The sequence below is a fragment of the Paramisgurnus dabryanus genome, chromosome 11 (genome assembly GCF_030506205.2).
Source record: "Paramisgurnus dabryanus chromosome 11, PD_genome_1.1, whole genome shotgun sequence".
Lineage (NCBI taxonomy): Eukaryota > Metazoa > Chordata > Actinopteri > Cypriniformes > Cobitidae > Paramisgurnus > Paramisgurnus dabryanus.
The window spans coordinates 11164149-11191685 of record NC_133347.1 but is presented as its reverse complement, the minus strand read 5'-3'; the positions used below and the strand labels follow the sequence as shown (position 1 = coordinate 11191685).

The window sequence follows — 27537 nt, the reverse complement described above, 5'->3', positions numbered from 1 at the left end:
GTAGACTCCAAATGCTACAGTTTTCAAATTTCATACATGAATATAGTGAGATAGTATATGTATAATAAATACAAAAATGTGACCCCAGCACAGCATCATCATTTCCACCACTGAGCATACGAACTCTTTAATATGTTGACCTTCTCACATCTTATTCTTTGAAGTTCTTAACCCAAAGATCTGTCTGCATGCCCTGACCTTTATACTTGGTAAAAAATGTGCTAACTAAACATACACAAGGACCTCCTGACGAGACCCCAGCAAGTGGGATCCACAGGAACTTCCTCAACCCAGCCAATAAATGGATTTGATTAATTTGTCCCATCTTTACAAACACAGATGCAACGTGTTTACATCTGAGACACATTTACAACCATCTGCCTTGTAACAATTAAATACAAACACAATCCTTCAAAACAATAAATCCATTGATTTATAAATCTATAGCACATTTCTCTGGTTGCAATATGTTCTGCATGAAAAGTACATTAATATGTCTTTTAAATGAATGCCACTTGGTTATATTTTGTTATGTAAGACATCCCGGTTTTTTTTAAGTATCCAAATACATTTTGGAGCCACTGTAGGCTCTCACTGTGCCCATAGTTCTTTCTGTGACCACCGGTCAGGATCACAGTGGAAATCCTACACCAGCCCGTGCACTGTGTGCTGCGCCCGCTGGCCATCTATGTAGCGTGGTGAGGCGTAATGCTCGATAACACATGTCACGCGTCTAATGTGTGCACTGAACCTGGTGGATCGCTCTTGGGTGAAATCCAGCTGAATTAACTTATATACTGTTTGAGGCCAAAGAGATACTATTCATGTTTTCTCTGTTTGTTCACAGGAACTGCATCGCCTCACGGGATCCCTACTGCGGCTGGACCAGAGGAAGCACCTGCTCTTTCCTACGTGCGGGTACCAGGTGAGTTTTGAGTCAGGCACATCCATCACACGTTTTATGATTTGCTTGCACCTGTGCTACTTGTGCTCTAACTTATTAGGTGTTACAGATAAAACACTTTTTTTGTGTGTATAAACACTCACTTAAAGGATTATTAGGAACACCATACTAATACTGTGTTTGACTCCCTTTCGCCTTTAGAACTGCCTTAATGTTACGTGGCATTGATTCAACAAGGTGCTGAAAGCATTCTTTAGAAATGTTGGCCCATATTGATACGATAGCATCTTGCAGTTGATGGAGATTTGTGGGATGCACATCCAGGCCACGACGGTGGGGTTGAGATCTGGTGACTGTGGGGGCCTTTTTAGTACAGTGAACTCATTGTCATGTTCAAGAAACCAATTTGAAATGATTCGAGCTTTGTGACATGGTGCATTATCCTGCTGGAAGTAGCCATCAAAGAATGGGTACATGGTGGTCATAAAGGGATGGACATGGTCAGAAACAATGCTCAGGTAGGCCGTGGCATTTAAACGATGCCCAATTGGCAGTAAGGGACCTAAGGTGTTCCAAGAAAACATCCCCCACACCATTACTACACCACCACCACCAGCCTACACAGTGGTTACAAGGCATGATGGATCCATGTTCTCATTCTGTTTACGCCAAATTCTGACTTTACCATCTGAATGTCACGACAAAAATTGAGACACATCAGACCAGGCAACATTTTTCCAGTCTTCAACTGTACAATTTTGGTGAGCTTGTGCACATTGTAGCCTCTTTTTCCTGTTTGTAGTGGAGATGAGTGGTACCCGGTGGGGTCTTCTGCTGTTGTAGCCTATCCGTCTCAAGGTTGTGGCTTCACAAATGCTTTGCTGCATACCTCGGTTGTAACGAGTGGTTATTTCAGTCAAAGTTGCTCTTCTATCAGTTTGAATCAGCCGGCCCATTCTCCTCTGACTTCTAGCACCAACAATGCATTTTTCGCCTACAGGACTGCCGCATACTGGATGTTTTTCCCTTTTCACACCATTCTTTTTAAACCCTAGAAATGGTTGTGCATGAAAATCCCAGTAACTGAGCAGACTGTAAAATACTCAGACCGGCCCGTCTGGCACCAACAACCATGCCACGCTCAAAATTGCTTAAATCACCTTTCTTTTCCATTCTGACATTCAGTTTGGAGTTCAAGTGATTGACCAGGACCACATCCCTAAATGCATTGAAGCAACTGCCATGTAATTGGTTGATTAGATAATTGCATTAATGAGAAATTGAACAGGTGTTCCTAATAATCCTTTAGGTGAGTGTAAAAACTGCTTTTTGTGGTTACTTGAGTAGTTTGTGTGCTAAATTTTGTTTGTTCATGTTCTCTTTTTCTTTCATGCTAAAATGCTACCTGGTTTTCACATGTGAAACTGTATCGCTCTTCAGGGAGACAGTTTATTGAGTTCTGTGTGCAAATACAGGTTGTCTGCCAGCGAAAACTTAAAGAGCGTTTTACCTCAGCACCCTTATCCAATTATAGCTCGCTGCTTAGATATGATTTGATTTACTAAAGGACGGACAACCTGTGGATCGATGCTGTCTTGCGTATGGCTAAAACATTTTTATATCAATTGAATTTTACTGGAGAAAATGCTACATAAGTGCTTTTAATCACTACCGTTTGCTAATATACACAAACCATGAGTATGCAAAACAAGTTTTATTTCTTAGGGAATTTTTTTACTTTATATGGTTCTCCGTGTTATGTTTATCCCCAAGAGAGCAATGGTTTGGAATCTGTGAGCTCATTTAGATTCTTGAAGTGGTTCACCACTGTAGTCTAAAACTCTGCCATCTTCTCTCAGAGGGGTTTGGGAGATTACAGCTCTGCGCCTGCAGTTTGTTGAAACAGTATATTTTATAGACATTTCGCAGCAACCGTTTAACCGCATGAGTGTAAGCGTATCTGCTGGAAAACCAAGGCCCTGGCAGTAAAAAAAACAGACCCAGACTGCCTTGTTGTCCTGGGCTTTGACTAATTGCCGACAGTAGTGGAAAGAGGCCGGTCCCGGGGTGCACGGGTTTGCTGCGCGTAGCCTTCGGCTCTTCCTCTGTTTGACTTGCGCTGTTGGAAAAAAGCCATTGCTGAGCCGAATGAGGTCGTTTCTCTTCATTAACTTGGCTTTAAGGTAACACAGAGCATCTTTAATTGAGCTCTGTGATGTCTCATGATTTGATCAAGTGGAGTTTCTGTTTAGCCCGTGCACGCACTGTACCATTTAAGCTGTCACTTAAAAATATTGCTCATTATCAAAGCCAAAAAGACCAAGCTGCAAGAATTGCCCTTGAAGACAGTTTTAAAAATAGTGTTTTCTTTTTATAAAACAAATAGTCTTTTATGTTTAAACTGCTTTGGCTTTTCAAACAAAGGCAAAAAATACACAAGCATTACTGTAATTCCTAAGCTGTGGTTTTATGGCCTGTTTATGTGGTTTGTTGATGAATGAATCAACTACTGTTTCTGTTTCCCGTTTCACCACAGACTTCCCTTCGAGCAAGACGTCGAGCACGGAAACACGTCTCACTTGGGCGACTGTGACGGTAAGAGAATGTTTTTATGGCAACTATAAAACTTCACACGTTGACCTCCTGTTCTCGTCTCTCGACAGACCCCCACCCATCCCCTCCTTTTTGAGCTTCGGTGCACGTTGATCGCAATTTGCGCTTTCTATTTATAACTTAAAAATTACGTTAGCCTTTGAGTCTCTTGGTGAGGTTTGTTGCAAAAATCAATCGTTCATTCTGAAATATTCACCCTTTGATCCCACCGCTGATTTTGCACAAGCACCGGTGCGCATTATTCCTGGGTCCACCGCGGGAGACCTCCTCATCTACTGCGAGACGCAAACAGTGGAATGTATAAATATTGCATAATGATCATGTCTGCCCGGCTTGATTTTAATCTGCTCATCAGGAGCTTTTGAAGTTTCCCAACTTCTGTTACCGCTGCGGTGCAGAAGCCAGAGTGTAATGGGTGGCGGAGCCAACTGTTATATTTGCTAATGTGTTAGCTAATGGAAAAGATGAGTAAATCAGACAAAATACTACCTGTTTTATGGAAGCATGAATAATTTTTACAACACAACCATTTGTTCAGTTTTCTGGCAGAAGTGCCCTTCTTGAAACATCGGCATATTGCCCTGTTCTGCTTAGCGAGACATCACAGGTGTTGCATAAATATGCTGTTAGCTTCTAAGACAACTTTATTTGTAGGCAACATTGGCAAGCATGAATCCATTGTTGTGCGCTGAATACAAAAATGTAAGGTATCACTTGATTTTCATGGTCCCCCAATAGTACATGTTGTTAACTTACTCTACTCATCCTAGTCCAACTCTTAAGAGCGCAGCTTCACCAGCTAGGCTAGCACCATCAAAACAGCCCTAACCCACATTAATCAGCCTCGATCATCATATAAATTTATGCTGGTTGAAGCTGGTCTTCCCAGAAGTATATCTCTCCAGTGATCCCATTATAAGTCATGTATAAATAAGAGTTTGCCTTCAAGGCTTTGATCAGCAGACCGGGCGGGGACCCTGTCAGACCTGTCACATCCATCACGCTACTAAAATGTGGTTGTCCTGAGCATGCAGTCTAGAGAGAAGCAGACCACGGGTTGAGAGGTGGGCAGTTTAGAGGATGTAACACTGCATCCATCACTGTTTGTGGCTGGAGACGGGCTTTCATCTTTCATTCATGTTTAAGGGGGCTACAGAAAGACGACTTGGGTGGACAGCCTCAGTGATGAGATCGAGACTGAACTTCTCATGAACCCCACACGTATGTCCAACCACAGCTTTAAAGGGTGCAGACGTAAAGATGGCCGATGTTAACGGTTTCTGCTTGACAGGAATAAAGTCAGGGGGCAAGGGAGAAGAATCGATTTTCATCGGGCTTGGTAGGGGTTGAATGATTACAAACACTCCCATAAAGGGTGGGATCCATAAACCATGAAGAAAGAAGGATGCAGTGGGTGGAGGCGTACTTACAGAGAGGAGAGATTGAATTGGGGGCGTATACAGTAGATGGAGGGCTCGTGGTGCTTGTCAGACAGACAGGAGCCAGTGTCCAAGGGCAGGTGATGGAGGTTGGGATGGGTGTAGACATGGGACCCTGAGTGATTTAGAGAGGAAGCGCTGATGTTTCCAGTGTCACAAGTCCCAAGGGCTTTGCACCGCTATAACTCTCTGACATCCAGCTGTCTTCTGTATGGCAAAAAAAAATCTCATTCCCTTGCTCGCCCTAGTTGTCTCGATACTTTCTTAGTTTCAGCTTTGGGCCGTTTTTCTTTTTTCTTTATGACTTGGTTTAAAATTTTACATTTTATCATCTTGAGCATTAACCAATTCTATCTATAAAACTGCACTACAAAATAAAATATGAAGTTTTTGCAGCTTCTTCTAGCAGGCAAGTTCTTTTATCTCAAAAGATCAAGGAAAAGTTCCAGTAGTGTGAAAAATCAATTTTTAAAATGACCTTTAAGGCTGTCAATGTATTTGCCGTGCATTAAATCTGTACGCAAAAAGTTGTGATTTTAGCCAAATGCATATGAAAACCCACCCAAAGTTGGTATACTGTTACATAAAATCCTCATACATAATGTAAAGATCATTCAGTGAAAATATAAGTAAGGTCATCTCAAAGATTGAAATTAAAGTGCAATCAATGATTAACATCAAACGTATAGATGCTATCTAATCTCAAAATAAGACTTAAGCATGGATTTCACAGACATAGGGACACACATTCTTTTAGGTACTTCCCCAAAATGTTTTATGTCTTATGTCCTTGGCAGGTAACACTTTACTTGAAGGGGTAAACATGAAGGAGATTTTATGCACATTTATGACAACTGTCATTAAGTTTCATTTGTTCAATTATGTCATTTTTAATGCAAAGATGACATTGTTTGAGATGAACCAATACATCATAACTTGTCATAAATCTATCATAAACATGACATAGCAGAATAATTATCAAACTTAAGAAACTACCTAGCTTAATGGGTTAACATAACATTAAACTGCCATTTAATACTATGTCAAATAATTTTAAATACTTTACAAAATGCAACAGACACGTCAAAATATTATACTTAGCTTTATGTATGTGCTCAAAATGAAATTTTCTAACAAAGAAGAAAAAAACTAACAAAACAATTAATTAATTTATTTATTTATTATTATTGTTATTATTATTTTTGAATCATTGATTTTATTTCCTAAACAAAAAAACATTAATGAACTGAAGAATATTCATGAATATTCATGACGATTTGACAAAGTATTTACACTTAATGACATTTTAATGACAAATTATATTTGTAACACTGTAGTTGAGGTCAAGAAAAATATTCATGACGCTGTTATAAAACTATATAACAGAGTATTAACACTTAATTACATTTTAATGACAAATTAAATTTGTATTACCGGTAAAAAAGTGGTCCCTTATGTAGTCCTTGGTAATGTCAAGTTGTCATAAAAAGACATCTCAAACAATAGCCTCTTTCACACAGTAATTCCAGTAAATTACCATAAATTTACCAGAATGAATTTACCAGTAAATACAAAAATGTGCTGTTCACACATGCAATGACGTTCCGTCTTTTTACCAGTAAGACATCATTCACACATCAGTATCAAAATACCGCTAAACTCGGAAAGAAAGCGGAAGTTACCTGTGGCGCGCGATCGGCGAGCTCCGTGTCGTATTTGTAAACAATGGCGGGTTATGACTTAATATCGTCGGTCCATATTTTGTTGTTTGTTGTGGCAAACGGTCGCGAAGTTGCTCGTGACCAAACAACATTGTGTTGGGCAACGTCAAACGGAACCTGTGTTTGCACATTAGGCTTCACAGAGGGTGTGCTAAGGACGTTGGCAATTTGGCAAATAGATGGTAAGCTAAACAACTTTGAAGAAATGTGGATGTTAACTTCAGGTGTGCTCGACTTTTAAGCAACATGTGTGGAAACGTCCGTAAACAGTTTGGGGGAAAACGCTTCACCTGTATAAAAACGTTCTGATTGTCCTGATCTGTCAGCGCGGTGTGATGTCGTCCGTTCTAAATGCCGGTAATCCTATATTTTTCGTTCACACAAAGCGCTTACCGGTAAATTACTGGTAACCTTACAACCTGTCTTACTGGTAAATTGGGAGCACTGATCACATGTTAACTGCATTTTACCAGTAAATTACCAGTAAAGACTGTATGTGTGAAAAGGACTAATGTCATATTTGCATTAAGACTGACATAATTGAACAAATGACACTTAATGACACTTAATCTCCTTCATGTTCATGGCACATGTTCATGGTCTTATGAACACCCCTTCAAGTAAGTGTTACCCTAAATTTGGTCTAAAATCTCTCTTATCTTTCCTCAGTCCATTCTTCCAATAAATCTTCATCTTCGTGTTGAATAACTGATGAGGCATCGTGTACCGTCTCTCATTTTGCTCTTCATTGAGAGAAGCGTAATTAGTCATGCATCAGTGCTTCCACGTCTTGACCGAGCACTTAGCGATCTGCTTCAAAATGTCAACTCTCCTTTATTCCCACTGCTCTGATAGGGAGCTGATCAAAGTAGATGTCTACATCAGACGATTTAATTTAGTTGACCTGTGAGCCCATCCCTCCGAGGGCTGAGCCACGGCCCACACCAGCCACCTGTCGTTCTGGATTTTAAACGCTTCCCTCTTTATCTCTGTGTTTTTCTGCCTTCTCCATTATTCCTTCTCTCTCTTTTAGGAAGGATGCCAGATTGTGAAAACTTGCGTGATAATTACGGATGACTAAACTTGATGAAATGCCTGAGAAATAAACAACTGTTGAAACAATTAAATTGTTGTTCAAATGATGGGTACACATTGTACAAAAACAGAAATGCAAGAATGCTATGACATTTCACATTCCAGCCGTTTCATTTTCTCACTTTTTGCGCCATTAACCCTTTCCAGGTCATGCCCTTTGAGGCTATATCGATTATGGGATTACTGGCTATTTTTACGGTAGTTTAACATCTCAACAGTATCCTTTTCTTTGATTTGGTAAATGGCAGGGATTTTGAGGAATAAGAGTAGAAAAATACCCGCAGCTGTTAAAAACGCCTTTCTCTGTAAACGTTAACTGTGCTCATGTCAGCACCGGGTGATATTGTTTGTGCAGGAAGCTCATCGACAAATGTCACCTCTATTAAACCAGACATCAAAAGGGCGGATATGTCAATGTAGAAAAAATGTCACGCTCCGCTCTTGTTACGAATGAATGGGCTGCAAAATAGGTTTCTCATTGAAACCTCTATTCTGGCATCCAGCTGTTTAACTGTTCCTGCTCTATTATGGTTTCTTTGCACCTATACCTCACCCTGTGTCAATGTCTCGTGTGTATACATTGCTGCACAAGCATTTCAGCACAATCACTGAGTTGACACAGATGGAAGCAATTACACCGCTGTAAAAATATTTCCAGAAGAAAGGTGCTGTTTTGACTGAGCAAACAGTGGGCTGCAATTATGATTTAATCGAAGTTCAGGCTACACAGAGATATGCTAGGTGGTGTCATTCTTGAGTAGGGTGACAGCTATGAAGAAAAAGGCATTAAGGTACATGTTGGCAAATTTTAAGTCTAAAGTGCTGTAATTGATTTCCGGTGGTAATCGATAGCAACTGGAAAAGATACATGAATGCTTTGTGTGCCGCACTGACCCACATACTGTACTGTAATGTGCTGCAAACTAAATGCTCTTTCACCATACAATATAGTTCTCATTGGTTATCCGCTTAAAACGTTTATTTTGTGCCACCATACTTACTCGTGTCACAGTTTTTAAATATGGAAAACATGGAAGTGTTTGGTGGCTTCTTAATTCACCCCTGTTTGGATCCTAAGGAATGAATGGGGCTATGCTAAATGCTAACACATTCACGACGCGCTGTACAAAGATTAAGTGCACGCATTGAAAAAAGATAGGGATTTATTAATTCATCTAAGTTGAGGTAAGAACATAGTAAAATATTGAAAAACGGTGGTGTATTCCTTTAAGTTACAGTATCAAACTAACTGATCGACAAAGTTGTGTGTATTCCAGTCATGACCAAACTCATGTTAGGAGATACTGGCTGGAGCGTATCACTTTTTGTGTGCTCTGTGGAGCATTAGGTGGGTGTAATCGGTTTTATAGAGGGGGCGGTTGTGTTTGTAAGTGTTCGTAAGACTGATGTGGTGCTCTTGCCCTCTGCACCCTACAAACACTCCCTTAAGGCCAGTTCAGTTTCTCTTGAAGTTCAACACCTCATGACCTTCATGTTCACATCATTAATCCAGACACTTCACGAGCAAATCACAGACATGTACGGTATGTAATCCCGCACACATTTTGCATACACGCAAAGGTCTTACTTGCAGAGTGAGCAATACCAAAGGCTATGATCTAACAGATCAGCCATGCGGAGACCATTTGAAAAAGCTTTAAGAGAATAAACAATGTGTGGGGAGTGAAAAAGTAAGAGACGATAAGAAAACAAGGAGTCGGGTCAAAGTTTTATTTGCAACACAGCAAACAGTAATTGTTGGCAATAACATTTTTCTTTTTTACAAGCTCCCATTTACAAGATATACTGTATGTAATCCCATTATTGTATATCCATATATATATTTATATAGAAATTGCTATTTGCAATATCTGGTTAGATGCTAACTGCATTTTATTGGATTTGTACTTGTACTCGACACAATGTTAATAAAGTTAAATCTAATTTAATATAAAGTAAACTTGAGGTTTAAAATAAGTAGTGCCTTCACTAAGAGTACATTGTAATAAATGCATGTTGTTGTAACAATATAAAAACTACTGTTAAATTATAAGGTGTGTGTGCCAAAAGGCTGGTGATTTCTCTTCCAAAAGGCGTGAATATGTGTTCGGAGTGTCGTGTGTTGCTCATCATTCCAAAATATGTGTTCTTTGCATAATGTGAACCATGTGCATTATGCATCTTGTCAAAATAAGATAAAATAAGGCTGAATACATGTTGTAAGGAGCTTCGCATCGTGCGCCCTCAAAAAATAAGTCACTGGCCGCCACTGCTAATTATTAATATTTATTAAGCACTCACATTCATTAAAACAGTATAAACATGAGTTTAAAGCTGATTTGTTTACAAGTTATTGGTGTATTGCAGTGTCATTCAGAAGTAATGAATATTTGCCCAAAAGAAAGAGGTAAGAGCCATGGCCTAATGCTAACATGGACAACATTCCCCAATCTGATACCGTCCTCCCACTCCCATCATATCCAGTCTTCCTGTCAGTTATGAAAGACAGTACTCAAGAGAGGGAACTTGGCTTGTGTGTATGTGTGAAAAATGTAAGATATTGTGCAGCTCGCACTCATCGGCCTACTTAGTTCCATCAGTCACTGGGAGACTGGGTAGTGTTAAAGGACAACAGCAGCTGCCACTGAAGCCTGTAGCACAGCAACCGTATGTTGTGCTGTTGAGGATGTTGCGGTGTTGGTTGCCAGGCGTGATGAAGGGGCATGAGGAATCTCTTGGCCATAGATTATTGTGACTGAATGAAAGTGATAGTTCAGACAGGTGTGTGTGTACATAAACTGCAGACGGCTTAAGCAAACCTACATTTGACCTAAAGATTTAAAAAACTGTCTATCTATCTCTGTCTGTCTGCCTGCCTACCTGCCTACCTACATAAATGCATGAATTTCAACAAATGCAAACCTCGGGAGTGACATAAAATCACCCAAGAGACTGAGAGCATGACAAAATTCATGAAAGATGTGGCTAGAAATGAATTTGAACTCTGCAGTATTGAAGAAAAACACTGCATCTTTTTTTGACCCTGTTTTCAGTAAATAAATGCAAATAAAAACATACTTTTTATTAAGAATTTTCCAGAAATGTGTCAGGAATTAACAGAAAAAAATATCATTTTACTTAACTGCATACCTATAAATAGTAAATCTAGAAAAACTGAAAGGGACCATTGAAATGTATATGTATACACAGTACTGTATATACAGTTATGTTTTTCATGATCTTAAAAATTTAAATATTTTTAATCTATCTAAATGTTTGAAATGTTGTGCCAACATATTAAATGAGACATGACATATAAAAATCTAACATTTAAATGCTATAATTGGGTCCAGTGCTTTTATTTTATTATAACTAGAAATGTGAAAAAGATCAACAAAATAACTTAGTTTGGGTAAACCATTCTCTGCAAGCATATAAAAAATAGGTCATTGAAATTTGTCTCCCCTTGTGATGTCAGAATGGGATAATACTGCCCCTTAATCTGCACTATCCAACCACGGCACTGCTATTTAGTGCAGAGATCAGCTCATTTGCATTTAAAGGTACACACCCAAAAACGGCTTATTTTTGCTCACACCTACAAAGTGGCAATATTAACATGCTATAATAAATTATCTATATGGTATTTTGAGCCAGAACTTCACATATGTACTCTGGGGACACCAAAGATTTATTTTTCATCCTTAAAAAGTCTCCTTAAGAAGAAATGTCTCCTTAAAAAATTGTATAATAAAACAGAAATGTAAAAAAACTGCTATGTTAAAAAACAAAAATGTTATTTAAAAAAATGTGAATGCATGTTGATATCCATGACTAGTAAAAAAGCAGACAAAGCCCCTAAACTTTTCAAAGGTATATACAAATTTTTTATATAATTTATATACATTTTAGCACAATTTGTGCCTGTGTAAATTGAATTGTGGTAGTAAATGGGATTCTGTCTTAAGCTGCGTGCACAACGGCAGCAACTAACAAAAACGGAGCGACGCAATCTCATTTAGTTCCATGGCTTGCCATCCACTTAACACAATGCAGGTGTTTTTAGTAATAAAATTCCCAGACATTGGGAGAAATTAAAACAATGCTTAAAAAATGCCAACATCATATGCCAAACCTGAATAAACTGCATAAAATTAATAATAAAAAATAAATTTGTGATGTGCACTGCAAAAAATATGATTTTCAAGAAAAAATCTTCTTAGTAATTCTTAAATTAAGATGCTTTTTCTTGATTAGCAAACTACCAAAGAAAATAAGTCTAGTTTTTAGACCAAAATATCAACTTTAAGTGATTTTGTGAATAAAACACGCAAAAAAATCTGCCAATGGGGTAAGAAAAAAATCTTGAACCTTTTTCTTAAACAGATTTTTTTGCTTGTTTTGTGCACAAAATCACTTAAATTTGCTATTTTTGCTCTAAAAACTAGACTTATTTTCTTGGGTCATTTTGAATTTTGAAATTCTTTGTATTTAAGAATTTTTAGATATTTTACTGAAAACAAGGCAAAAATACTAAGATTTTTTTTTCTTAAATCATCAGCTGTGGTCTTGCCCGGTCTTGAAATAAAATTCAGAGTCCTCTTTGTCTGAGACTGAGACGAGACTGAGTAAAAATGCGCTCAATTCCAAGACGAGACCAAGACCTTTAAAAAGTGGTCTTGAGACCGAGACCGGTCTCGAGAACTACAACACTAGAATACGGTTATTTATTTGTTTATAGTTGTTAATAGGACAACCAGAATTAGGAACGCTTCCTACGACCTCATTGAAAAAGACAGGCTTGCAGTTTTCTATATAAACTCATCCTACATAATGTTAAAAGCATTCTGCGAAAATATAACCTTGATAACTTTAATATTGACTGAGTAAGGCTGTAAAATATTGAAATCCAACTTTGATGCTCATGATTAGATTATTTTACTTTAATCTGGATTTCATAAGCAGGGTACCAAATAAAAGAGAGTTTAGAGATTTTGCCATTGTGTCATTATTCTCTTCCTCACAAACCCACTCACACATCCGCCAGACCTTGACATGATCTTATTGATCACTCCAAAGAGGATTTTATTCAGTTCATCAAGCCAGACATGCATCTCTATTGAGATCCTGTTTGACGAGTATGAAAGAGACGTTTTGAGCAACGGCCACAGCAGACTGATTGACCCAGAAAAACATCATAATTCATTTATGTGCAGAAAACATATTCAGACGTCCCTGCCTGGCCAAACCTAGAAACTCAATATCTCAGTCAGACAGAGAGCAAAAATGTCAGTACCAGCACGTTAACTTAATAGAAATAACCAAGTGCTTTCAGCTGCTTGTAATATACTGCCATTTGCACAATAGTGACAGGCAAAATTTACGTCTGACGCATGCTGGAAAGATTAAGTTAAAATTGAGGTTTCGTGATTGTGGCGCATGCAGATGTCGCACATTGCAATTGGCTAGACTAATAGCAAGTCGTCGATTTCTGAATTTATAACCCACGTCTGAATATTTTTTTATGATTTCATTTGAGAGTTGTCTCGTTTCGGCCCTAAACCGAGGTTATTAATTTACCAGCTAACTTCCTGTTATAGTGTAGCATTGTAATGCAGTTTGTGCGTTGACACACTTCCATGGCATACTTGTTTGATAATTAAACACAGCTGAACGAGCCTTCATCTGCATTCTCATTAGACTCTGTCGGCAATGATTGAGAGAAGCTATGTTGAAAAACTATGCGCTAATTGACTGCAATTGATTGTGGCTGTCTAGGCGGCGCCTGCCGAATATGGAAAAGGTGAGCATGCAACAATAGGGAACAGTGCCGTAGCAGTCGGATAAGGCTCGACTCCTGTGGGGCGGCTCATATCCTGTGTTCGCCCTCCTCTCAACACCCCTCATTATTTTAAACAGTACCTTCTATTTAGTTTCATGTTAATCATCGTCAACCGTTGTGGATTATAGCGTGCACAATTATGTTGGAATTAGAAACCCTGAACCGGTGCCAGGAAGCCTTTCACCTTATTGGTATGATATATAGCAGCTCGCTTTTATTGAAAATTATAGAAAGCTAATTGAGAACACATGCGGCTGTCTGTAAACCTGCAGGCACATGTATATTGATCTGAAAGTTCGGCTTTTAAATGTAAGCTAAGAAGCCCTAAATGTCTTTGCCACCAACTTTTTGTAAACACCATGCTTGAAACCAGACGGGTTAAACAAATTTGCAGATTTTTCTTGGCTGCTTTTTATGAAAACCTGCTGAAAAGACCTTCTTTGGCCAGCGTAGATTTCCACGCTGGTTGCATTTACATTTATACACTCTTTTATCCAAAATGACTTGCAGTACAGTGTGTTTAAGTTACAATGTTCATTTTCTCAGAACGTTCCCTGGTAATCCAATCCAAATGCTATACTAGTGGAGCTTAGTGATCAACTGATCGACCAATAGTTTTTAAAAATGATACTGGAAAAAACAGACATAACACTCAAAATGAAACAGTGATGGAATTTATTACAAAAGTAATAAGAAATGTGCTAAATGAAAGAAATATAAATAAAAGCGTATTCATTCTTTTAATAAGTATTGAAGTAAATACTTCTGTGAAATACTCCCACTGGTAACATTGAAATTATATAAATGTATGTTATATGTGTAGTCTTGTACTTCATTTGCTTCTGTTTTAACACTTAATGATAATCTAATTAGAATAACAAAAGATGTATTGCAGTAATGATAAAAAAGAACTGAAATCAGATTTTGATTCGTTGAATAATGTAGCTGACATCTGCATATTGTTTGCTTTCTCTTTAATTAACGTATTAATCATGGATAAAAATAACCAGCTGGATATAAACTAATGCAAACTGATGGTAATAATTGTGACATTAAACATTTGGGTTGAATTTATCTGCATGTATTTTTGTGTTACTGTTTAAGATACTACCAATATTAGCATCTTGCCAGCAGATGGTACGTTCACACAGGGCGTAAGCGTTAACGCTTCTCATTTACTATTAATGGATGACTTCATGCGTTGCTAAACTGAATTGTGGATCCATCAACGTCGCATCACGATGAGAAGATGAACATTTTTCAACTTTTCATGCGTGCGTCAGCCAATCAGATCGCCTTATGCAAATAACCTAGTGCGAGCCAGCCAATTACGTTTATGCAAGACCGTAGCGGCCACTGTAATTGGTTGTTGGCCACGCTTCAGACTTGCCTTTCGTCAACAGTTAACGCTTTCGCCCTGTGTGAATGTACCATAGACTGTAAAAAAAGATGGACGACGCAACGTCGCCTCCCTCCATTGCAATGAATTGAAGCCAAAAATATCCGACCATGGTCGCCGCCATGTTACGTAATAACATCAGTTTGGAGCCAAGGCATGCACAGAAGGAATCGTCCATGGAGCCAGAAGCGGAGCCGCGGTATCAAACTTCCGCTGAAACGCTTGTGCTCCCAGTTCAACCACGCCAATCATAACGACACACTCCATTCCTATAGCATCAAATTACTAGCTAAAATAAAATGTATCACAAAAAAGAACAATTGAACAGTGATATCAACTACCTGAAAGGACCAAAACTATCTTTTGAAAATTATTGGAAGTGTACTTTTTTTTTAATTTAGAGCAGAGGACCATCGGTTTGAATGAAGAGGGTGGGGTTTATGACTTGTACTGTAGCCAGCCACCAGGGGGCGATCAAAGAGCCAGCGGCTTCACTTTCATGACTTATGAGGCACACCTGAAATGTACCGTTAGGTTCCTGCGATTGTTTCGCTAATGCAGCATTTACTTGGCATTAATTCCTTTTTAACTCTTTCCCCGCCAGCATTTTTTTTAAAAAGTTACCAGCATTTTTCATAATTTTCACAAAAGTTTAATGCCTTCCAGAAAATGTTCTTCTTAAAATATATAAACGTACAATATATCAAATGAAAGAACAGTCCCTCTGCTTTCAAACAAAAAAGTTTCATTTGTTTCATACCTTCATTTGTTCTCTTTTTATCACATCTCAAATATGGGTAGGTTTCTTCAAAAACAACTTTTTTCCATTTTTGTGAAGGACTTTTGATATAGATCAGATCCTCAAAATTTACACGGGCATACAGCTGTTTGCCCTAGGGCGATACTTCCGGGTTTTATAAGTTGCAGAAGAACGCCACCTGTTGGATAATAGCGGTATTGTGGAAAGCCAGAAATACTCATCATTGGCAGGGAAGCATTTTCTCTTAATTGACAGGGAAAGCGTTTATGATATGAAGCAACAGACGTAACTCTGAACAACTATCTGCATGAGTTTTTGCTGATAGCCGGTTGTTCCACCAATTAACTTTTGATTAATCATTCTACCTCTAGTTAAGGTAGTGCTGTTTTTTCTGTTTTGCTGAATTAACTGGAGCAACATTTAGTAAACCAGCATTGCCTTGATATTCATCAGTGCATAATGTGGGTCTACCAGCTTTCTGAAACCGTTTGATATATAAGCTGCCTATAAGACACATCACAAATGAGATTTATTATTTATTTTTCCTAAACATTAGTGACATAAAATATAGATGAAATATCTGCATCTCAGATATTTATTTTGAGAAAAGACCCAGATATCTCACAAATGTCTCCATTAGAGTTTCAGAAGATGTCTTAGGCTCGGATTTGTCTGCAATCAAAAGTCATTATTATTGAAAGTTTTAACATGAACATTTCTTATCAAGTTTACCCAAATCAATATTAGCTTATGCAATCTTCATACATTTTAAAGCTTTCTACTCTTAATGCATTTAAACGATTTACATCATTCTTATTTCTGAAAGCAATTTTAGGAGAAACATCTGAGACTTAAATGAAACAATGAGAACTCCATCACAGCTCATAAGCTATGAAAGCACAGTAGGGACACCAGCATACCAGTATTGGAAACACAATGATGTATGCCGCTGATCAGCAATGCTGGTCTTTCCAACAGCGTTAACACAAAGAGTAAGAAGTCAAGAGCAAAAGAGAGACAGAGAATAGCCAGCAGTCTTTCAGCAGAGAGAGAAAGGATAAAACAGAGAAGTGTGTGTGTGAGAGAGAAAGAGAGAAAGGAATTTTAGAGAGAGAGAGAGAGAGAGAGAGAGAGAGAGAAAATATAATGAGTAAACCAGTGAACCATAAGCCAGTTCTGACACCGCTACTCACCTCGTGCTAACATGAACACACATAAACACACACAGCAGAATCTAATGCAATGTAGAAACTACAGCAAGAATAACAAGTTGCATGCGTTACATAAGCCAGCATCTCTTCAGAGCAGATAAGGAGCTGCTTGCTAAACCCCTTTATACCCCATGAAAGAAGTTTGATTAATTAAAAAACCTCAGGAAGGTTCGAAATAAGAAAATCCATATTCCACCTGAGGTTTTTAATGACGAGATCTCAGCCAGAGCCCTGCTAGCATTTCATTAGCAGAGTCTCCGCTTACAGGTTGAAAGAGGAGAGAGAGAGAGCAAGGAGGAGTGCAGAAGAGTGATACGGGGGAATTAAAAAATAAGGGTACATCCCTGGAGACAGACAGCCAGCGGAAGATGAAAGCACATGGAAGAGTAAGAGATGGGGTCGGGTGGAGGAACAGCAAATGAGAGGGGATGTTCACAGAGATAGATCGACGGATAGATAGACAACAAACATCAAACTTGGGCATCTGTTAGTGAATAGGCCTATGGACAAAAACTTTTAAAAGCAAGGCAGTTAGTCCCTGGGCTATGAGTCTTATAACGCTCGGCCTCCAGGACTCCTCTAAATCAACACTATTGTTCGCCTGAAATTGGAGCTTCTAGTTCAGGACGGGCTTGTTCTAGTCCGGTTGACTTCCATTAAGCTTTAATAAGTGAATGGGGAAAGTGGGATTCTGTCACACCATCGGGAATGAGGAAAAGAAAGAAACGATGCCCCCCCATCCACTCTCATCTATTTTTTTTGTTTCCCCAAGCCGTCAAGACAAAGCTAAGTGGTTACAAAGGCCCGGATCTATTCATGGCATACATGCACAGTATCTTCTCGCTGTAAAGAGAGACAAACACATTGCAGGCGAGAGAGAGGAGAAGAAAGAAAGAGTAAGAGGTGGCCCTCCAGACAGGCGGATATTTTAATGCATCTCTTTTATTATGGAGAAAGGCCGGTGTGGTAATATTTTTTCTGAAGCACCATCAGGGATGTGCAAAGGAACAAAGCAAGTGTTTGATGTAGGTCATAATTCTGCTTAGAAACTAAAGCCCTAGTTTTCCTCGCAGGCCGAGAGTAAATTTGTGTTTCACTGAATTTTTAAATCTGTCTGGATTTGTAACTTTTTTCCACACCAGCATCTCATTTATCTTAACTTTCATTGAATAGGGGAGAGCAAAAAATATTTGAGTTTGATTCATTATATTTTTACACAAGCAACACACACATCTCTGCTATAAATGAACATTTAAAGTTTGTTTCTAGTACTTAACATTCTTGGACAATTATACCAAACGGGACAGAAGTGCAAACGTTACAACTTACCCCATAGGTGGGGTTAATTGTAACAGGCAGGGGGTTAGTTGTAACACTTGCTAAAAATTAAGTTTGCAGGCAAATATTTCAATACTATTTTGTCTATATACTTGAAGTGGATATTGTTTATTTATCTGTCTATGATAGACAGGTATCTACACTATTCATAGCTCATCTAACCATAGTTCAATTATAAATGGATACAAATGTCTAAATATGTGAGAAAAAGCAGCACAATTATGACATAATTTTTTTTATATGTGACCCAGTCTGTAATAACCATATTACAGTTTCCATATCAAATTCTGAGATAATGAGCATCAAAGTCTGATTTTAGGCATTCATTTCATTATGATTTCAATCTTTGACGTGACCTTATTCAATCAATATCAAAGATGGGAACACAAAAATTTGACACACGATTTTTGATAAGACAGGCACATTTATTTTGTTGGCAGCCAGCAATCATTTGAGTGTATCCTATTTAAAACAACGGCAAGAATTACGCTAACGTTATCTTTCATATCATAAGTGCTGAGGGGTTAGTTGTAACACAGCGTTACAATTAACCCCGCTGGGTCAAAATATTTTCAAGCCCACCAAAAAAGTAGCTAAAAGCTGTAGACATATTTCAAAACAATGCTGTTTTAGTCAACAAGACACTGATTCATATGACATAGCATTGGATTTGGTATCTTACACACCCAACTCAGTAACCGAAAAAAAAAACATATGATAAAAAATGTACTTACATGCCACCAAAACACTCGTTCATCAATAACTCTCTGGAAAAACATTATACATTTCCAATTATTTGCGGGAGATCGCTTTTGGCTGCGTGAAAAAAATACTCGCTCAACCTTGTGCAAATATGTGTAAAAAAGAAAAAGTCTTAGGCCACCACCACCAGACTTTAATTTTAATCCACATTTATTTTTCAATCTATTTTATTAAAATACAAACAGAAAATACAGGAAATATGTACAACAACAAAAAAATGAGGACTAAATGTCTTCTTTAGGCATCATCTGTGTTTAGTTTGACCTCTCTCGGCACCATACACATTTTCAGCTTTTTTTAGCAGAATTAAGTAAAAAGACTAATTTATTTAAAATTCGAAATTAGGATTTAATTTTATTTAGGTTTAAGATATCCTGCAGTTATATAGTTTTTAATACCACATACACATTTCTTGTATGTTTTTGGATGTATTCTATTAAGAGACTGAGAAACAATTATATATGATCACTATGACATTGCAAAAACGACAAATCTAATTGTGGCATGGTGGCCTAAGACTTTTGCACAGTACTGTATATATATATATATATTAAAGTTGTCCAAATGAAGTCCTTGGCAACACACATTACTAATAATAAATACATGTATGGGAGATTTACAAAATATCTTTATGCAACATGATTTTTACTTAATATCCTAATGATTTTTGGCATAAAAAACCCATACAATGAATGTAGTGTTGGCTATTGTTACAAATATACCTGTGCGACTTTTAACTGATTTTGTGGTCCAGGGTCATGTATAGTAGGTATAGTGATATCATATAAATTCTTAAAAATATATTTTACACTCAAAGAAAAAAGGTACATGAAGGTACAGAAGTTGTCACTTGGGTGGTACCTTTTTTAAAAACATGTTTGTACCTAAAAGGTACATATTAGGACCTTTTTAAAAGGTACCGTCCCAGTGACAAAAAAGGTACACTTTTCTTAAGTAAAGGTGCCGCACAATGCCATTGAAGAACCATCTTTAGCTGTATGGTTCCGTTTTTTGGGGAGACCAAAAATGGTTCTTCGATACCCTCACCTTGTATATAAATCTTTCATGCTCACATATTTGTGCACTTGCAGAGTGCATGACCTTCCTAAACACTAAAAATACAGATAATCCAGTCCCGTCCAAATCAGTACACAAATTCACCGACTTCCTTTGGGTTTAATTGTAAAGCAGACAAATTGGGAAACTATTCCCATATGAATATTCCTCTTAAAAGTTTTTTTGGCCCTCAGCGGGTTCTTTGTGACCTACAACCTAAACAGAAGCAAAAGCAGAGGGCACATTTGAACCACCCTCCCTCCAGAGATTCTTCAGAAAGGTCACCAAGTGTAACGCAGTTTAGTCTTCAAGCAATCACACATTATCTTCTGCCTCTTGGATGTAAACACATGAACATAACCACAGTCTATACAACTACATCATCCCAGCATCCCACCCATTTCACCACATCCTTCCAGACCCCGGGACCTCTGCTCCCCTGTGCTCCGCATGAATGCCCAGTGGGTTGTGAGATGGTAAACAAGAGATGTTTTAGACACTGGTTTGTAAAGTTAACCGCCCTGTGCCAACAATGTTTATCCAACTTCAAACAGGCATGCAACTGCACCCCACCAGCAGCGGATGAAATATAAATCAAAAAGACTTGGGAAACAAATAGCTTACCACTGTTTATACAGCAAAAGGTACACACACCAGATATTTGTCTGCGACTGGATAAATATAATGGTTCCCCACCACCAATAAAACAGGAAAGCTACTGTTTTTGAGTTTTATTGCGAATGGCATCGAGGGGTAGCAGGGCAACAACAGAAATAAATACAAGAAGAAAGCGTGGAGATGAGCTTTAAAAGCGTAAACCAGAATTGAAAGGACAGAAAGATAATAAATACATCCACATGAACACATTGATGGATCCGAGTTGTCATTTCGGTTAATCTAGTCTGTCCTTTCAAAATGGATACCGTAAACATATATACCATCTATACCTATATGCTCTGTCATAGCACATCTCTGTGAAATGATAGCAGTACTCAGCTGACATATATATTGTAGCATTAAATTCAACAGGCTCTGTACACACAAGCACCCACACTTATTATGAACTCATTATCATAGCAGCATTTTATTGATGGTGTCATCCCATTTTCTATTTTATTTGTGCGCTTAAACCAACGGCGATGAGTGCAAATTAAAGCTGTTTATTTTCACCGGATTGAAATTGTTGCCATTAGTCTCTATTTTGATGCATTTTTCAGACAATTAAATTAATTTGTTTCAAGAGCATTTCATCCTTGTTGAATTTTTTCGTGTTGTTATTGCTGCTGTGGGTTGCTGTGGAAATAAATCCAGTAAATCAAAAATGCAGTTTTGTGACTTTTGTTGTCTTTATACCATTTTACAATGCTTATCAAATTGACGCAGATGTACACTCAAATTCATACAATATGGGATTCTGGACCACAAAACAAGTGTTAAGTAGCATGGGTATCAGTGGCGGCCGGTGACTTCTTTTTTTGTGGGCGCACGATGCAAAGTTCGTCACAACATTTATGTAGGTTGGTGCGTGTGGTTCATAATTTCAAAATATGTGTTTGGCGCATCGAGAGATCCTATGTGCATCACTTGTTTTGTAAAAATAAGTGCTGAAGCAGACGTGTCTAAAGGGTTTACGATAAAAGAGACGCTCACGTTTGCCAGATACTCGTATAATCTCATGCGCAATCAGAGTTTACTGTTAAGGGAGTGTCTTGCGTGTATTTTGTGAACGTGAGCGTCTCTTTTATCATAAATGGTTTTGACGTGTGTGCAGCAGGCACTTATTTTGATAAAACACGTGATGCACATGGTTCACCTGACGCAACAAACACATATTTTGAAAACACGAGCAACACACGACACTCTGAACACATTTTGAATTTGCGCCCCTCGGAAGAGCAGTCATGAGCCGCCACTGATGGGTATATTTGTAGCTAAAGCAAAAAACAAATTGTGTTTTCAATATATTTTGTAAATTTCATACTTTAAATACTGTACATTAAAGAATTTATTTATAATTAGTAATGTTTTGCTATCAGGGTTCCCACACCTTAGTGAACTTTAAATTCAAGGACCTTTCAAGGACTTTCCAGGTCCAATTCCCTCAAATTTAAGGACTAAATGTGGAGACACATTTCAAGTAAGAGCAAGGTTACATCGTGTTACCTTTTAAGATACATTGTTACAGTTCCCTTTCAAGGGAACTCGCGCTGTGTGACTGTGGTGACACTTTAGGGATCCCTCCAAGGGTGCGTGCATCTGAATGTATATATCAAATTCAACCAATGGTGAGGCTTAACGACAAAGACAGGGTGATGCGGGAGCCAGGAAGTATATCGCTATCTGAAATATTGCCAAAGACGGCGTTACAGGGATGCAGGAAGTATGGCAAAGGAGACGCAGTGCCTCGTTCCCTTCTCAGGGAACAACAGTTACATACGTAACCCGAGACGTTTTCATGTGTCAAACACAACTATGCAAAAAAGCATTTTGGTATGAATCAACATTCGCATACAGAAGATATAAGAATTTAAAGCGAACAGTTTAGCACGTGTGCTAATAATATTTTATGATATTATCCTACACTACACAGGAAATAATATTGATTTTTTCCAGAAAACTTCTTGCATAAAATAGATTCAAGCTCTTTCATGACCTTTATCTATGTATGTATATTTTTTTAAACTTCCCAGGGCCTTGAATTTTTTTACCCAATTTCACAAACTTTCAATAATTTTAAGAACCCGTGGGAACCCTGTGCTAAGGACTTCACTTGGACAACTTTAAAGGCGATTTTCTTAATATTTAGATTTTTTTACATCCTCAGATTACAGGTTTTAACATAACAAACATCAATAGAAAGCTTTTTATTCACAAAAAATACCCTTAATATGGTCCATCTTTGACATGGCCTTCCTCAGTCAGTATTAAATATATCATTGTTATATTTTCTCTGAATGTTCTTTATATTACGTAGGGTGATTTTATATTGAAAACACTTTTGCTTGGCTCATGACTCAGCTTGCACTACACAGATTGTTTTCTTATCAAATGCACCTTACAGTATGTGGTTATTTTCCCTAATACATATCAAATATAACACCATGGGTGATGTAACTACACCCTATTGTGTTTTGTTTTGTTTTGTTTATTGGTGTTGATCCTTTCAGCTAATGCATTCCATTGCTGCTCCTCCCCAGTAAATTTAAAAGTTTAGCAAACATTTATAAGGCTCACCTGCGGTCTCTCTGATGAAACAGATGTCTGGAGGACAAGCTTTTGCAATAACTCTTTTACCATCTTGTTTAAAATATAGATTCAGTCCAGTTTTATCGATAACACTCCTTGGAGCTTGTATTCCACGATGAAAATGCCTCCTGATATTTTCCCAATTGATCTATTGCAGCTTAGGTTTAATCCTCCCGTTTCCTCGTCATCAATAATTCATTATGGCTACGTTTAAGAACTTAAATCCTTTGTCTTTTAAGGGCAAAGTGAATGGTATCCATCGCTCTCATCAGTCTTTAATCTGTCTGTGTGTGTGTGTTTGCAGTGCATAGACACGCAGGGCACTTTATAATTGGTAAATAAAACTTAAAAGCTTGAACATTTGTCACAATTATTCACAGCTTGAAAAGTAATCATCCAAAATATATCATTTACTGTATGATAGATACTTTAAATCTGGGTGACAGTTATTACAGCTGTTGAAATCACCATCCAGCATTGGGTAATGAGTGCAATTAGTCTGATATTTGCTACGTTCTTCTACCACAATAAAAAAACCTTCAAAGGTAATGTTACTTTGTGCCGAATTGCTTGTCTTTAGTCACAAAATCTCACTGCTTTTCTTTTCTGTGTGTGATTAGGTCTCCTGCCGGAGACTTTCATAGAGGAACCAGATGGCTTGGTGTCTGTAAACCTGCTGGTGGTGTCCGCAGTTTCCGCGTTTGCCACTGGGGCGGCGCTGTCGGGTCTGATGGTGTGTTGGATAATGAGCCTCAAGCTGCGGCAGCGAACCAGAGGTGGTGGATCTGGCTTGGGGGGTCGCCGCAAGAGTGACAAGGAGCAAAGCATGCTGGGACACGGACGCAGCGGTTCCATAATCAGCGTCACACGAATTAGCGGCGTCGATCGACCTCGCTCACAAGTAGAGAATATGTTCTCCAACGGCTGGCCAAAGTCTGGAGACCTAGACACAGGACTTCCTACACCGGAGCAGACTCCTCTGCAGCAAAAACGACCCACTCCTAATGTTCACCTCACAGACTGCGATTGGGACCAGACCCATACTTTCCTCACCCAAACAGGAACGCCTAACTCTGCTGTCATATACCTGAGCTCCAAATACTTGCAAGGTGGGCGCCAAGACGGATCGGGTGACGTGCCATCTCGCTATCTCATTCTTTCCCACCCCCCCAGTCAGCGGGAACAGGGTGGGCGGGTATCCGCCCCAACAACCCGCAACTCTGCAGGCGAGTACAACTATCCGGCCACCCCTCAGGACTCACCTGACCGTAGGAGGGTGGTGTCTGCTCCGACCACGCAGACGGACTATGGCGAAAACGTGCGTTGGTCCCGCGATGAGTTAAATTTGAATAGCAACAACCCAACTCCCTCCGGCCACCACCCCTATCCGATTCAGCCACGCACTAATGCTGCATTAGTGCGACCGACCCACCATACCCAACGGGGACTCGGTGAGCTTCAAGACTATAGCCACCTTCTGGTGAAAAGCGTAAATGAGCGTAACCCTAACGGACAGTGATTGGTCCTATTCGGACCCTTCGGTAACTTATCCCCAAGACAGACTCAGACAAGACTCTCCTTTTGTAATCCTGCCCTACCTGTCCTCACTCACTGCCATCCAGTGTCTTTTAAACCCCATGAATGGCTGAGCTCTAGGACTGCAGATGTGATCAATCGGCCAGATATCACACGAGTGAGCGAGAACAAGAGTGTTAGCTAATGGCTGACGGCCATTAGCGGCACGATGCCATTTAGCACGTTAGCACATTAGCGTCTTCTATCCAATAAACCGGAAGGATTGCTTGGGAATAACAGAGGTGTTGGCCGATGATACGCTGCATAATCATAATCCTACAAACGACTACGTTGACTGTTTAGCGAAAACAGAAGTAGTCACGGATCGTCTCTCCGTGTAGCCCTGTGAATCATCCGGTGGATGTGACCCGTTTCGTTTTCACCTTCCGTGGGACTGTGTATGTCCCGGCTCAATCTTCCTCACGTTTGTTAGCTTTGGTGCGAGTGTGTGTGTGTGAGCCACTGCAAAACATGAAAAATGTGTTTATCGGCCGAGTTAATGTGAACTGACACTGGACTTTCATAAGTGAATCTGATGTCAATTGACTGAATCCTCTTCCCCTAACCCACTATTAAGTGTCAGGAAGCAATCAAGACAACTGCCATGTGACTTTATGTAAAGATCTGTGTGCTGTTGTATCAGATGTGACTGGGTGAGGAACAACCTTAGCCAAAAGTCATGGAAGAATCGACCCATGCTTAAAGGACACCAGCGCTAGAGAAGCACTGTGGAAAAGACTTTTATTGTGTATAGGAACATACAGTATGTTGTTTGGGTGGACCCATTTTTTTTGGTTTTAATATATATATTAATATTATATGGATTCCAAAACTAAAAAGGTTTTTGGTGTTTTTTTTTATTTTGTATTGTGTTTTTATATCTACCGTTAAATTTTGCAAAGCATATGAAGCTCTTTCTTTTCACTCTTTCTCTCTCTTTATTTCTGTGTGTCATGCATACGTTTCTTTAAGAGAAGTTGGTAAGTAGAAAATCACTGAAACACTTTCTCTGTCTTTATCTTTTTCCCTCTCTCTGCTGTCCATTGACTAGTATGTAAGCGTGGTTGTCTGGGCCGAGTTGGGCCGCTAGGGAGCTGCATTCAGAACGTATCTGTGACACTGAGACTCTTTGTGCAGCCCAGCCAGAGAAGACCATCCCAACAAATAGCCGTTAAGGAGTCATGGCCTCATAGAGACCATCAGCCCAGTCTAGGAGAATGTCAATGAGATGCCAAACAGATCGGACCCCTCTGGGTCCCCACTAGCTGACGGCCTTTAGAAAGCACATGGAATCATGGGACAGATTAATACAATGTTACACTAAAAAAAAAATCTAACTCAAAAAGCTGCCAGTGGCACTGTGCCCACTTCAACCGTTGTACGGTCTCTTTTAGCCTTTTTTGGATTGGTGTTTGTTTGTTTCAAGGTTGCAAACCACAAAGGAGGCATGAAAGAAATAGTGAAAAATTGAAAATGTATTCACTTCTTAGTCTCATCTCTGCTTTCAATACACCAGTGTCTCCACTAGAGGGCAGTCATGCACGTTGATAAGGCAGGGTGTGCTGTTCAACATTTACACTGGTGCATTTGGCAGATGCTTTTATCCAAAGTGACTTCCCATGCATTTGAGCTGTACATCAGTATGTTGCATTAGCAATGTTTAAGAGAGCTACAGAAATACGCTTAATGCATGAGAGGTTAAGTGTCAGCACCTAATCACATGCAATAAGCAAAAACACTCTTAAAGGGATAGTCCGCCGAAAAAAATAAAATTCTGTTATCATTTACTCACTTTCATGTTGTTACAAACCTGTATACATTTCTTTGTTTTGATGAACATGAAGGAAGATGTTTGTAACCATACCAATCATGAGCCCCAGAAAGAAAAAAGAATACTATGGAAGGTAATGGGGCTTGTGAACCCCACTTTGGTTACAAACATCTTCCTTCATGCTCTTCAGAACAATTACATTTATACAGGTTTTAGTGCTGGGCAAAGATTAATAAAAAAAAAAAAATAATAATTCGCATAGCCTAATATATGTGTGTGTGCTGTGTGTAATTATTATGTATATTTAAACACACACGCATACATGTATACATTTCAGAATTCTTTTATTTATATATATATTTTTTAAAATGCGTATATATAATATAGAATATATAAAAATATTAGGGCTGGGAAAAGATTAATCGCGATTAATCGCGTACAAAATAAAAGTGATTTTTGGCATAATATATGAGTGTGTGCTGTGTGTAATTATTATCTACATATAAATACACACACATTCATGTATGTATTTAAGAAACATATACATGTGTATATATATTTATTTATATTTTTATATATTCTATATTATATATAAATAAAAATCTGACATGAATAGATATATATGTGTGTGTGTGTGGGGGGGGGGTAAATATACACAATAATTACACACAGCACACACACATATATTATGCAAAAAAGAACTTTTATTTTGTATGCGATTAATCGCGATTAATCTTTTCCAACCCCTAAAAAAATATATGTAGACATGCAAATGTTTCTTAAATACATACATGAATGTGTGTGT

General features: G+C 38.5%; 1 protein-coding gene across 2 annotated transcripts in view; it reads left to right on the top strand.

Annotated features, from left to right (window-relative positions):
• sema6bb (sema domain, transmembrane domain (TM), and cytoplasmic domain, (semaphorin) 6Bb) overlaps positions 1-27314 on the top strand; it is a 149491-nt gene extending 122177 nt beyond the window's left edge. Inside the window, exons 16-18 of one of the 2 annotated variants that reach the window (XM_065246746.2) lie at positions 848-925; positions 3441-3499; positions 24007-27314. In XM_065246746.2, coding sequence (XP_065102818.1) covers positions 848-925; positions 3441-3499; positions 24007-24905 — 1036 coding nt within the window. In that variant the 3' untranslated portion in view covers positions 24906-27314. The remainder of the gene's footprint in view (positions 1-847; positions 926-3440; positions 3500-24006) is intronic. The other variant, XM_065246745.2, reaches the window with a different exon arrangement.
• Positions 27315-27537: the final 223 nt, after the last annotated feature.